This window comes from Sceloporus undulatus, chromosome 6 (genome assembly GCF_019175285.1).
Source record: "Sceloporus undulatus isolate JIND9_A2432 ecotype Alabama chromosome 6, SceUnd_v1.1, whole genome shotgun sequence".
Lineage (NCBI taxonomy): Eukaryota > Metazoa > Chordata > Lepidosauria > Squamata > Phrynosomatidae > Sceloporus > Sceloporus undulatus.
Genome location: NC_056527.1, coordinates 114,206,028 through 114,220,924, shown reverse-complemented (window position 1 = coordinate 114,220,924; position 14,897 = coordinate 114,206,028). Strand labels below are relative to the sequence as shown.

General features: G+C 41.5%; 1 long non-coding RNA gene and 1 gene segment (V, D, J or C); both read right to left on the bottom strand.

Annotated features, from left to right (window-relative positions):
• Positions 1–2,308: 2,308 nt before the first annotated feature.
• On the bottom strand, positions 2,309–4,597 carry LOC121934929. The gene is made up of 2 exons (XR_006104700.1): positions 4,145–4,597; positions 2,309–2,980 (listed from the first exon to the last, which is right to left on the bottom strand). It is a non-coding gene; the product is annotated as an uncharacterized LOC121934929 (long non-coding RNA).
• Positions 4,598–8,855: 4,258 nt separating this feature from the next.
• LOC121933922 lies at positions 8,856–14,571 on the bottom strand. The segment is given in 4 exon segments: positions 8,856–9,199; positions 10,483–10,812; positions 13,070–13,402; positions 14,556–14,571. Coding segments are annotated over 4 exon segments (1,023 nt in total).
• Positions 14,572–14,897: the final 326 nt, after the last annotated feature.

Genomic DNA, 14,897 nt, shown 5'->3' with positions numbered 1-14,897 from the left:
ATCTATCTATCTATCTATCTATCTATCTATCTATCTATCTATCTATCTATCTATCTATCTATCTAAATTGATTAGCTATTGAAGAAGTGAGGTGAAAAAATGAACCACAAAATAAACCACTATATCTTGCCACTGGATTATGTCACAATCAAATGATGGTGACTTCTTCTTTTAAATTGTGGCTAATTGTGGTGGCCTCAATTTTAAGACTTGCATCTTTCATATGAAATGGAAAGTCCTTCATAGCAGGGATGGTTAATGTTTAGCCCTGTGGCTGCATGTGGTCCCAAGGCTGATTTTGTAACCCTTGATTCCTGAGACTTTGACTTAAAATAAATACCAACTCAAATATTCAGGGTACAGGTCTACAATATTTATTTGTTTGTTTAGAATATTTATATACCCTCCCTTCTGCCAAAACAGCTCCCAGAATGGTTTACAAGTTGTTAATTTGACAATTTCCTGCACTCAGGTTTATAATCTAATAACACATGACACACAAGGAGAAAAGAACTGCAATGTGGGGTTAAGGGTCTGTATAGATTGGCCTGTGGGTGGAGTTACGGCACATTATTTGCATGCTGGATGCCATACCCCCACACCGAAGGAGTGTCATAAAGCCGCGCCGCTGTGGCTATGACACCCTTTGGAGAGCGCAAAAAGGAGCTGCATTTTATGGCTCCTTTTTGTATTTTCCAGAGGCCGGATCAGGGGCATGGCATGCGGTGGCTGTGGCCCCAATCTGACCAGTACAGGGGCAGCTGTATCTGGCTGCTCTTCTCTCCTTCAGAGGCCACAGCAGTGGGATTTGGAATGGAAGGAGGGCCCCTCGCCAGTTAGTGGAAACAAGGCAAGATGGAGCTGTGCCTGGATGCTCTTCTTTCCCTCAGAGGCCATGACAGTGGGATTTGGAAACTCAAGGAGGACAAAGGATCTCTGAGGCCCCACATTGTCATAGGCAACCCCACCACATCTGGCACATGCCTAGTCTAATGTCAACTGGAATAAATGTTCTCTGAGTAGGCATATGGGTGAGCGGAGTTCTTGAGAATACCCAGCAGAGAACTGAAACCCAAGGCAGAGAGCATTTTGAGTTCCAAAAATGTTACTCACTCCTGACTTAAAATTGTTCAACAACAATTCTGTTTCTGTGTTGGCAGCCATGAACACTACTTCCTTCTCCTGAAATGCAAGCTTGCTGTGTGCACATTCACACAGCAGCCCTGCATTTTGGGGTAGAGAGGAGCAAGCCACTGTGGCTTCTGCACCAAATGACCTGATCAAAAAAAGATTAGTTTGGCAGGAGTTCTTCTTGATAAAAACATTTTGGCTCTTCCTTGGTGATTTGTCCTTCCTTCCATTCTATATACATACTCATTTTTTTTCACTTCCTCCTTGTGTTTGTTGTGCAGCCACTTCGGCCTTTTCAGATGTTTCCCATTTTGCTTCTTCCATGGGATTGTTTGTGATTATGTTTTATGAAACTCATTCAAGATCTCCCACCCTTGCTGGGTATCTTTTCCCTTTAGCATATCTAGGCATGGGATTTCACCCAGTAATTCTCCGAACTTGTTGAAACCAGCTTTTCTGAAATCCAAGGCTCATGTTTGACTATATTCTTCTTTGCCCACAATTCTGAATACTAGCATTACATGGCTACTTTCCCTAAAGCACTGACTACTTTAATTCCTGTGATCAACTCCTTCCTATTGGTTAGGATCAAATCCAGAGCTGCTGATCCCCTTGTTCCTTCCTCTCCCTTTTGAAATAAGAAATTATCTGTGACCTGGAACAGATGAGCTAAATGAAGTACAGTGTGCCTGTGTTATACACGGGTGCACTTTATGTGGTTTTCAGCATACACTGAAAGCCACGTGAGGAGGAAGGGGCGGCACGTCCCATAGGGATGAATGGGGCATGGGCCCATGGTGCGCACACACTGGTGTGTTGCTGCGCTGCCACATGCATGAGCCCCATTCGTTTAAATGGGGCTCGAGCATAGACATTTTTTGTTTTACGCAGATCCCCTGCATAAACAGAGGGTGCACTGTAGCTTCTGGTCACTTTGGAGGTGTGGTGTTCAAGTGATGCATGCCTTCAAAGTGGCCAGAAGCTGCAGCAAAGCTGCATTTTAGTTCTTTGGACTGGAGCAAAAAAGAGCCAGGTTTAATCTGGTTCTTGGTCGCATGAATTGAGCCCTACATCTGTGGCCCATTTTGGGAGCAGGCCATGTGGTCAATGGGGTCCTGACCCACTTAGTGTAGCTTCTTGGCCACTAAGCTTTTTTCTTCAGGGCTGCATGGAAAGATTCACTCTAAAAAAATTCTTATTTTATTTCTTACATTCTAAAACTGTCCCATAATCCAAGGGCTCTGGTTGATGCCCAAAACAGAAAAAAACATTAAAATAAAATAAAATACAAAACAGCAGTCACACCAGTCACATACAAACAAATATAAAATCACTATCAGCACACACTAAAACCAAAGGTCAAAGAATCAACAGGGATAATGCAGTATGAAAATTGAAAAAGACGTTAAATGAGTGCCGAAGAGAACATAATGTAGGCACCAGGTGAATCCCAGGTTGGGTGGCAGAACTAGTTGTTTTTAAGATTGACTTTAGGAAACTCTAAGATAGAGAGCCATACAGTTTTTCTTCTTGAGAGTTCTGTTTCAACTGATAAAATTATGAGATTATATGAGAAGTCTTGGTCCAGGTTATAGCAAAATACAGGAGTCCTTGAGTTGACAGGATTTAATTTCTACCTGTAAAGGAAGAGAAGAGGATGACAGGAGAGGGTCCTGGGTAGTCACATTGGAGAGGCAACTCTGGCCAGTGACTTCAGCTTTGCACCTCAGAAGAAATAGCGTAGGCATCCCAGGAGATGATTTTATATCATGCGCTGGAGTACATTCTTATAATCAGGGCCTGCTGGTTGCTTCTTCATGTTCACCACAGTGGAGAAAAGCCATTTCACCTATGGAAAGGAGTGAGGATGAGGATAAAGAGAGGTGTTTTTTAAAGATAGGAAAGAAAAAAGAAGAAAAAGGTTTCATTTCAGTTACTAAACCCCAGATTCCTTCCCACTTGCAGACTGAAATCCAGCATCCCCCCAGCATAGCGGGAATATCCACATGTAAAGATATGCTGCAGCAACTCAATGCCGCCTCTCTGGAGAATGGCAACATTGCACAACATTGAAATTTGTGCAATGAGCAATGCATAACTGCAATAGGAATTACAATATGTAACACACAGTGCATAAACACAACACACAACTCAGCTTTTGCCACTGTCAGGAAAATAAATCTGCTGCACTATGATGAATGATTCGCCTCTCATGCGTAGTGCAACTTATACATGTGCATGTCACAAGTATAAGAATGGCAGCCATAGGCTGCAAGTTATAAAACTCAGTCAATTGAACCTTCAACCCATTTCTATCTCAAAAATTAGTAGAATGCTGTAGAAAATGCTTCCTGCTTATGTAGAAGTATATGCTCATTTTGAGATTTGCTCACTTGTTTTACAATGAATAATGCAAATATTTCAGTATTGATAAGATCATAAGATATGATCTAGATATGAGAGCAACAGCACCTTTCCATTCATGTCCCCTAGGAACTGGGTTTCAGAGTGTGGTGCCTAAGATACACTTTAACTGTCATTATTAGTAGTGTTTGATAATTTTATCCTTTTCTAGTCTTTTTCACATTTCTTTGCTTCCATCAGTCAAATGCAGATGTGCAGTAACCCATACTGTCCCTTATGTCACAGATAAAACCCAGGTGTGGCCAACCCAATGTGTGGTCAAGATGGCAAAAGTTATTAATGAAGAAGAACACACAAGCTAGGAGAGGATGTGGAGGTTTGCTTTTGCCTGAGCCTACTGGGAAGGGCAAGATTTCGCCCACTTATTTCCATTCCCCTCTGCAGACTTGAGTGCAAACCATTTTTGCACTTTGAACTCAGTTGGCAGAAAATGACATAAGCTGAAGACAAAGGGTAAAGTAGAAGTTGGAGAGAGAAACTGGGGCATATAAAAAGTATCTGAAAAAGTGGTACAACAGAGGATTAATTAGGACTGTCCCTTGCAAATCGGGACAGTTGGGGAATATGGTAAACCTTCCCTTCTCCTTACTTTGAACAATGTCACTGTTGCACTATAGCACACACTGAGAAGGAAGAGGATGAAGAAAACAAAGATGGTTGTCCACAAATGCTCCAGCTCTTCCTCATTCTCATCACTATAACCATTCTCAGTTGACACGGTTATCTCTTCCATCTCTGAAAAAGAAAGAAAGAGGTCTCACCCCCATTGTTCACCTCATAAAACAGTCAAATATTTCCCCATCCACCCACCCCCTATATCTGTTCATTTCCTCATCTACTTGTTCTACACATATCTGAAATTTATTTCTGTCTAGAAATATGACTGAAATATATTCAGAGATGCACAAAACTCACATCAGAGCAACTGTTCCATAATGGAATCCTAGGGTTTCATATAAGTGTCAGGTATTAGCATGTATGCTTCCTTCCTTTAGAGTAATGCTGTTATGAGGCCTGCATTATTATTATTATTATTATTATTATTATTATTATTATTATTGTTGTTGTTGTTGTTGTTGTTGTTGTTGTTGTTGTTGTTGTTTCTCTCTAATATAAACCAGAAACCCATAATATAGATAATTATAAATTAACCATACACCTAAGCATCATCTAAGGGATGAATAGGAATGGACTGGATCTAGACTTTGTCACACGTAGAAATCAATGGGTGCCTAATTTAAATTGCAAAGATTTCAATGAGTGTACTCTAGGTATACTCTGAGTCACCCTAACCCTACAAATATTGTCAATCTTTCTTTAGTGATTTGTTTTCTTTCGTGGGGGGAGGTTAATCTTTCAGAAGTTCTGTTCACTCCAAATGATCTTTATGCCAAGTCCTACAGCGAAACTTTACAACACTGAGAAAACTCTGTTTCTACTGTCCCTCTCCTAAGATCTTGTTCGCCTATCCTTTGTTTGATTCCAAGGGGGTAAAAATGTTGTGCAGTTGGTATTCATCAATTCATCTCCAGATCACTACTTGTCATAATCTTGGCTGAAGATCTAATGAACCTCACATTGCAGAAGTATTGAAAGCAGTTGCTTGACAGGTTTGCAACACAGAAATGTCCATCTGAAGCAACACTGAAACATCCACCTCAATGTCAACAAGACACTGAAAAATGCCAAGATTGGAGGGTGGCAAAAGATGGGCCTCTTGTCTTGGACTTTTATGTCCAATGGAACATTCCCACTCCCCGGTGCCATTTTTTTTTTGGCCCTAATCGATTTCCTCCCAAAGGCTTTCTACTAGAGGGGACACCATTCATGAAAGATCACAATATTTCTGCATGAGTATTCTATCTAAACTAGAAGGAGGCCACTTTATAAGCCTCCAGCTGCAGTCATTTTCGGAATGGAAGTGCTTGCAGAACTCCCAAGTTCAACCCTCTCGTCAGATCAGGGTCTTATGTGGATGTGTAAACTCCGCCAGGTGCTGGGAGTAAATATATGGCCCTTGGGGCCATCAGAATTGACCATCTCTGTCTTAGATGGAATAATCCAGCTGAAATGCTGTGATACTTGGGAAGAGTGAATGCATTAACTCAAGCTTCACTAGCCTATTTTATTAAGGATTTGCCTAGAAAGATCACTCATGCAGCTTCATGTTTGAGGGATTTGAACCTATGTGTCCAACCACCAAACTGGACATTTATAAATACACTAACAAGCAAACTGATAACTTCAAAGTACAGGAAATCATGAATTAAACATTGGTGAGGAGTTGATAATCCTGTGTTTGTAACAAAGGATCATAACTATGGATTGTGTGTGTGTGTTTAAAAAGTTGACTACTGTTCATAAGCTTTCATTACAAAGTGATCATAATATGTGAAAACTTGCATATTCTGGAACATTTTCATTTGTTTTTCTCTCTTCATTTTTCCATTGGAACATGTTTCTGTAATACGTTCCGCTTGTTTGTATTTCTTGGTCTCCAAATAGACAAAGGTGGAAAATAGTCTAAATTCCTAGAAGTTTGGAATCCAATTGTTAGTTATTGCATGAAAGATGCCCGCATTCTCCACCAAATGTAAAACGTGCCAGAAATCTTAGGGAATCACTGTCAAACTTTGATGGGTCTGTGATGTTTCTAGACTTTTATCTGAATATGGCCACATGTTTAAATCTTTCTTTCCATGAGGTATTGTGTTCATTGTCTTCAGTAATTATGTCTTCCAGATATTCTATTGCAGGTTCAGGGAACCTGGTGCCCTGTGGACTATGATTTCCATCAGTTCCAGCAAGGGTAGCCAATATTATCAGATGATGTGGTGAAATACATCTGGATAACACCAGATAATCTATTACTGTTCTATTGAAAATTTCCCCTCCTTTCAATGAAAGGAGTACTTTTAGGCACAGCTAATGCAGCCATGTTTCATTGTTATGAATTCAAATGGGGATCCTTGTGTAGCGACTAGAAAAGACCAATAGAGCATTGAGACTAGTTTCCAAAATGAGAGCCACTTGTGAACTTGGAAATCTTTTTTTCTCAATCTCTGGCTTTGAAGTCATTATTCAAAATGGTGGAACTGTCGCAACAATTTCCTAATTTGTGTGAATATGTGTCTTGATTTTGTGGATGTGAGTAAATCCTTGATTATCTCTCTAGTGAACATCCCATCCCCACCCAGTGTTGCACTCTGTACATATGTTTCTTCTTGATTGGGCCAAAATCTCATCCATAATGTATTGTCTTCATTCCCTGACCCTATGTTTGTGTGATTGATGCTTTTGCATATGAAGGTTCCAAACAGTTTTCATAGTTAATATCTGCATGTTATAGTGGTTTGAGTGTTAGATTACGACTCTGGAGACCAGGATTTGATTCCCAGCTCAGCCATGAAACCCACTGGGTGATCCTGAGCAAGTCACATGCTCTGGCACACAACAACAACAACAAATCTGCATACAGGTCTGCCTTTTATAAGGAATTTATATATAGCTGCCTGAATGAGCATGAGAAAAACATTAAGAGCTCCAACTAGAGTGGTCAGTGCTGGAATATATGGACTCAGAAAAACATCTTTTATTCCATGTCAGTATTTGAGACAGGAGTCTAGGGAGGGAGATATGATAACACTAAACAGTGTTTTCACTGATCAGGCAGGTGTGTGTGTATTAGAGGTGTTAATCTTTGTTAATGTCATTCCTACAGGCAAGCATGAATCATTTAATATGTTTTCTCTCCACTGTGAGAGGGTCCCTCAAGAACTATTTGGAGTCTAACATGTATTCTGTAGATATTTTTTTAAAAAATGCATGTTTTTATTTTGTGCATTTGCACATGGTTTTCCTTGCAAGAAGCAGAATATAAGCACCCCTTCAGTGTTTCAGAGTGGCTGAATTTCATGCAGAAAAAGTTCTGAACAGTGAAACCACTTGCAGCATTTAGATTTCCTTGGTGGGGAATCCTAATGGTCAGGAAAACGCCTTTCCATTGAATATTCTTTCCAACCCTAGAGTGTATGTATGCCAAGAAAGGTTGGATTTTGATTTTATGTGGCAGGAAGTTTTAAAATTTTCTTCGCTTATGTAGTTTAATTGTTACATTGGACTATTTATAGTTTATATACCTGCATTCTCATGCATAATGTTATATGTATCCAAATGTGTTTGATCTGAGACATCTTAGCAACCTCTCTGTCCCATTCTGTCCTTTTTTTTGGCTTGAGTTATCATTGGGATTACCTCTGATGTTCTACTATGTATGATATATCAACATCTGATATGAAAATACAGAATAATACAGTGGTGCCTCGGGTTACGAAATTAATTCGTTCCGCGGCCGCTTTCGTAACCCGAAAAGCCTTCGTAAGCCGAATTGCCATAGGCGCTAATGGGGAAAAGCCGCGATTCCGTGCGAAAAAGCCGAAAAAAGCACCAAAAGTTTTTTCGTAACCCGAAAAAACATTCGTAACCCGGAACAATGATTCCCTATGGGATTTTTTCGTATCCCGAAAATTTCGTAACCTGGGTATTTCGTATCCCGAGGTACCACTGTAGTTCTATTGTGGACTTCTGGTGAGCACTACGGCTTTTCCCTCACTGTCCTACTTGAACAGCAAAATTCCACAGGAAACAGAGGTTTGGTGGCAGAAAGATCAGAAGGAGAATGGGACAGTGTAGGATTTAGGATGAATGGGAGAGGGAACCAAACCATTGTGGGGAGAGTTGGAAGGAACTACAATTTAGTATTCCTAATCAGTGGCACAATGGGTTTTTTTTTTGTTCTTAAATTCAGTGTCTAACAACTAAAGGGTCACATGGAGAATGAAAGCTACATAGAATAGCTACTTTGACTCAGGTGGTGGAGGCTGACATGGGTTCAAACCACTACTTAATGTGAAGCTTATTGGGTAGATTTGAACAAATTGCCTTCACTTCTGATTCAGCTTACTGGGCAGACCAAGGATAAAATGGGACAAGCAGCCATTTCCACTTCAGGCTTTTGATCAGATGTGGTACAGATAACATAGTACGAAATACATCTTGCTTCCACTATTAACGATGCGTCTTGAGAGCCCTAGTAATTTCCCCTACATTCTTGGGGCCCACCTACAACCCCACGCAGGTCACCTATTCTCTTGTCAGAAACTACAAGGAGGAAGATCTGAGAGTTGGTTCTCTTTTATTCAGCCATAGGCCAAGCATGCATGCATGGAAATTATTTACAAACACTTGAGTAAAATCTGAGATAGGGTGAAGAGAGTTATGATGCTGGATAAGGATGGCCTTCACTTTTTACCCTGGGATTTCTCGACGCTCCTCTGGGTGAACTTCATGCTCAAGCCTTCATGGATAACCATGCAGGTGTAGGTACTGCCCATGTTCCAGTCAGCTCTGGGAATTGTCAGCATGCTGTAGAAAAAATAACCATCCTCGGTGCTATCCTTCAAGACCGGGGTATTGATGTGGTTGTCTTCAGTCAGAGCATTGTGGTTCTTCAGCCATTGCACAGAAATATCCGCTGGCTTGAAATTTTTGACTAGGCAAGTGATGGTCAGGTGTTCTTGTGAGCGAAGGGTCACCTCCTCATGGTGAGGGCGGAAGAGATACACACTGGGTGCAGTGGTCTTGCCTTTTGAAATTTAAACAGGAAAAATATGAGAGAAGGGAAGTAAGCAAAGGTTATTCAGTTTAGGTCAAATTAGTGACGCACTATGAGCAAGTGTGGCTTTAGAGGAAGGAGATGGCGGTTTGTCTGCGAAGGCATATGTCATGTTCTTATGAACAAATTACAACTACCATAGGTGCTCTTGACAAGGTCATTCAGGAGGGTGTCCCTCATTTATTGATTGTCCATGGACCCTACATTTAATTCTACATCCTTTCTTCATGTGGCAGGCCACATTGTCTTAAGCTACAGGAGGATTCTCCCGAGTCCTTCTTTATTTGACGTTTAGGACACAAAATTACGTACCTCTCTGAGAAGCAGTAGAGAAGGCCTTACTTTGAGCACATCTGCATCCATAAACAGTGGCTTTAAAAGGAATCTGTAATGCTAACCACCACTTTAATTCCTGTGCCTAAGTTAGGGCCCAAACAGACAGGCCAAAATAAAGCTGCTTTGGATCACATTTTAAGAAGCCAGAAGCTGTGCCAAAGCTGCACTCCAGTTCTTAGGACTGGAGCATGGCTTTGGCATGGTTCTGGCCTCTTAAAACACATGCATCATTTAACCAGCACACCTCCAAAGTGACCCAACACAGCTTTATTTTGGCCTGTCTGTTTGGACTCTTAGTAACAACCCTACAAGAATTCGAGCATATGTAGCTGAACCCATTGTTGGTGTATATAAGAGTAAGATGTTATGTGTCTTGAAGGGACTGGGAGATCTGCAATGTATGGTGGTTTTTGAATGGTTGGGTAAGAGCTTGGGATAATAGAGTTTTAGGGTACATCCACATACTCCAGTTTCCTAGTGCATAGGTAAATTGCCTAGTTGCTACTGAATCAATTGCTGCTGCTTAAATTTGTGAGATGGGCTATGGGTACAAAGACCTCAGCAACTGCCTTCCGCAGAATAGGACTAAGAATCTAGACCACCATATCCAGAATGAAGCCTATCAATAGACACACAGAGGATTAGAACATGAAGGCATCTTTGGCTTCCAGACACTGTCTCCTGAGATGTATACACTCCTTTCTTTGATTCTGTTGTGCCCATCTCACAAAAACACTTGAGAATGCAGGGGATAGGTGTGCAAATCCCAGAGCCTTCATCAGACTGTGGGAGGCACTGTGTTTCTAGGTGCCTATAGTGTATTGCAGATGTTCTTTTTCTTCTTTTCCTTTCCAGGAGGTTGCTAGAAAATGAAGTCAACGATTTTAGTATAGAGGTTAACTTTATTTCCTCCTTACCTTCAATCTTGGAAATTTTCTTAACGATGGGAGCGGCCAATCCTGGATATTCCACTGTACAGGTAAAGGTCTCTCCTGATGCCCAATCTCTGCCAGAGATGGGCAGATCACTTACAACGGTGTAGGTGCCATTAAGTTCTTCTGACACATCTGAAGGTTCAGGGTTCAGAGATGCTGCCTTTTCTCGTGACCATCTCAACTTCAGACTCTCTGAACTTTCCAGATTACCCACCACACAAGAAACTTTGGCATCTCTGTTTATGTACAGATCATTTGGTGTTGGGGGTCGGAGATATACGTTAATGCCAATGGACTGGCAGGGACTCTCACCTGGGGACAAAAAACTCACGTCAAGCCCCTCAGCACCCCACTGCTTTTTTCCTCAACTTTTATATCCCCTTCATTTCCAGCCCCATTCACTTGCAAAATTGGCAACAGTGTACATTATTATTTTAGGGGAATACAAAAATCTTCATTGCTGGACTTAAAACTATATATCTGATGACATACATTGAAAGAAGGAGGCATTAAGTAAGCAGGTACTGAGTACAAACAGGGGCTTCATTGTAAATAATAATAATAATAATAATAATAATAATAATAATTTTATTTTTTACCCACCTTTCCCCAAGGTTTGAGGTGGGGTACAATATAGATTAAAACACATAAAACCATTTCAACACATAGGTTAGAACACATAATCCACTTCCCCCAGGCCACCATGGCTGGAGACGTGCGTTTGCTGCCCTCTTGAATGAGGCCAGCAGCCAATGAGATGTAGTGTTTCTACCCCACATCAGGGAAGGATTGGGGTGGAGCTGAGGCTATTTAAGCCAGCACCACCCTTCCTTATACCTCTTTGCAATTGTTGTCCCACCCTCCAGCCTTGACTTCAGTGTGGCTGTGTTGGTCCCGTTAAGGGCCGGGTAGGAATTTTCTCCCTTTTCTAAGGGTTTTTCGCCTACTTCACATTGTTGTTTGGGGACTTGGAAAATTGGTTTTGGTGTGGACTTAAATAGGCAGCCACTGGCTGTTGATGGGGGAGAATTAGTTGTCAAGTGAACATCTATGGCACCCACTTGGGGTGAAGGTTAGGCCTCTTAAACTTTCTCTTTAGGTCTTGCGAGTAAGGAGAGAGGGAAAGAGACCTGCCTTAGGGCTGACCTGGGATATAACCCTCAATCAAGTCCTGTGAGTTGAGTGAGGAAATTTCAGGTTGGTGTTCCAGATGTGAACTGGCCGGGGAGCAACCCAGTTGTGGGTTTTTCCATGGAGCTCAGGTGTTTTGCCCAGGAGAAGCTGAGGAGGCGGTCTGAGGAATAGACCACCTGCCACAGCTGCTCCCACACCAGGTTGCTCCCTTACATTTTTACAGGTTTTCAAGAAGACAGTTAAATAGGTTAATTCAATAAAGTGGCCCATTTTACAACCCATATATGTCTCTGGTCTCTTATTTAAAGTTGGACAGCAAACATAGGAAATATCAAAATCATCCAACATAAAATTTAAAAAATGTACCAATTTAAAATCCATAGTTTAGAATCAACAGGGCAGGTCTGCTGGAAGAGATAGGTATGTAATATTGTTTTAAATTCAAACAGTATGTTTAGCTGTCAAATCTCTCCCAGCAAGTCATTCCACAGTCTAGGGGCGGCTGATGAAAATGTCCTCTGGGTGACAATTGCTAGTTTAGTTTTAGCTGGTTAAAGTAAATGTCCCCCAAAGGATCTGAGTTTACAGGGTGGATTATACAACCTAATAAAACCTTTTTATTAGTTTATTATTAACTGGACAGTAAAAAACAGTCTGTCAACAGCTCAACTACTTATTCTATTAAAAGGTGGTGTTCAGTTGGGCACAGGCCTAGGGCAGGTGATTGAGATAATTGTCAAGTGGCACGTTAAACAGGAAGGGAAATATGTTACTGTATCCCCTCAACAGTATTTGATATACACTGGGGAAACCTAATGATGATAATCCTTTAGCTTTTGAGGATAGAGGAAAATATTTTCCAACACTTTCCTAAGGAGATGTGAAAATCCTCTGTGTCAGTTTCGTACTTGCATTTGTGCCAGTCTCTGAAAAAGCATCAATATCAGGTGAGTGTGAAATAGGGTTGCCAGATGTCTTTTATTATAAGGGCTTATTTGCCCTTATTATAAGCCCTTACTTGAGGGCTGGAAAACTTGTCCCTTACAGGACATGTCTCATATATGAGGTCTTGAAAGCTTTTCCTTTTATACAGCCTGAATGAAAAGATGCCAATCCCTTCCTCACAAAAAACAAGTCCATATCTTTAAGCGTAGCCCTAAAATGTGTGTACATCATATAATTGCATATCATGAACTTTAATTGTCCCTTATTGCTATTTTGAAAATGTGGCAACACTGGGGTGAAAGCAGGCGATAACAGCCTTTCTTCCATGGGAAATAACTCAGAGTAGTTACACATCCTTAATAATGAGTGAAGAATACATTGTGAAATGATTAGCACCTGAAATGACTCTGAGCAACCTTGCTTTTCATTTTCTGTTCACATCTGTTTACATACAGAGCCAAATAAGCCCTAGTTAGTCAATAAGTCTTACCTTCACATCTCTTGGCTCGGCTTTTCACAGTAGTTTGGCTGGCGGCATGGGTCACTTGGCAGGAATAGGCATTCCCTTCCAGCCAGTCTGCCTGGCTAATATTGACAGTGCTGGTGGTACTGAAGGTGTGCCCAGTGGTATCTTCCCTGGGAGGTTCAGTGTGTGAGGAGAGCAACCCAGATTTCCCACCTACCAACCATTCCACTGTCACTTCGCTTGGGTAGAAACCTGAGATAATGCAGAGCAGCTCAATGGTTGCATCGCTGGATCTGGGGTTGCAGGAGGAATGGAGCAGACGGACCTCTGGAGACACAGGATCGCGTGACACACAGCCTGGAAGGGACAGGAATTACATGGTGGAGGATGGGACATGTGTACAACTTGCAGCGTACCCTAGCAATTGTCCATCACTGAACTCATCCTACCTTCTTAAAGACAGCTATAAATAGGTAATGAAGAAGACAAAGAACCAGGCACCCTGATGGTGAAGTTATTCACTTGATTAACAACATCCTCAAAGGCAAGTGGCCCTAATTCATCCACCCATACCTTTCCTTGTTTCTTCTACAACTGTTTCTCCTGCCTTTTACCATGCTGATTCTAAGGCTTTGAAGCACAGCCTCACCATTTCATTAAAGTTGCTCCTCCTTTCTCTCCCCCCCCCCCCTTTAAACTTGCTTTTTTTTGCAGCTATCAATTTCACCTTGCCTTTTCCTTCACAAAAACGGGTAGGGTGACCTTCCTCCTCATCTCACACAATTAAATATCAGGATCCCTTCTCCAATCTTTGTTCACACTGGTACATGCTGGAGAATTTGCTACACATGGGCATATGATGAAAACCATTCAAATAGGCTCATGCATGCCAAACTCACCAACCACTGCTATCTTACTTATGCTGGTAACAATATTACAAGAGTAATGAAGCAACCAAAAGCACTTATATGTGTGTCTGGATGTGTATGTGCCTACAAGTTACCTGTCGACTCATGGTGACCCCATGGATTTTATACAGCTTTCTTAGGTAAGGAATACTCAGAGGTGGTCTTGCCAGTTCCTTCCTCTGAAATATAACCTAAAGCACCTGGTATTTATTGGTGGTCTCCCATTGAAGTACTAATCTGGGTTGACCCCACTTGGTGTCCAAGATCAGACAGGATCTGGTGCCTTTAGGGCATTTAGAATATATATCACAACAAATACTCCCTTAAAAATCAAAATTTCAAAACAAACAAACAATCAAAAGTGATGCATTGAATGTTTTAAAAAAGGTGAAACTGGATGTTGTTGAATCAGGCCCCCATGCCTTTCATATTTGAAGAAGGATGTCCTGATTGTCCCATACCTTTTTTTTGCTACTGTTCCCATTCTCCCATCTCATGTGGGTTGTGTTCCACTCTGGACAAGGACAATGATTTTGTGTTGTCTACCAAGCTTTACATGGTATTGGTACTAGACAAAGAACAGATAATACTACCCAACATACTTTCACTATTCTCCATTACTCCACCCTAATATGACATTTCTTTTCCCCAGGTTAATATGAAGGGATGGCCCAGTCAGACTCACGTTCAATCTCTTGGTTGAGCGAGGAGCTGGTAGCTGTATGGACAACGTTGCATCGGAAATTCCCAGACTCCCAGCTGGAGACTGGGACAGTGAGCTGGCTACTGAGGGTGTAATGGCCGCTGGAGTGAGCTATTGCTGGGAAGGTCCGGATGCCTGTGGAGATGGCTCCTGAGTTCCATTGCACTGTGACTGGCTCAGGAAAGTAGCCCGTGATCAAACATCCAAATGTGACTTTGGAGGCGGTGGAGAGATCTTGGCA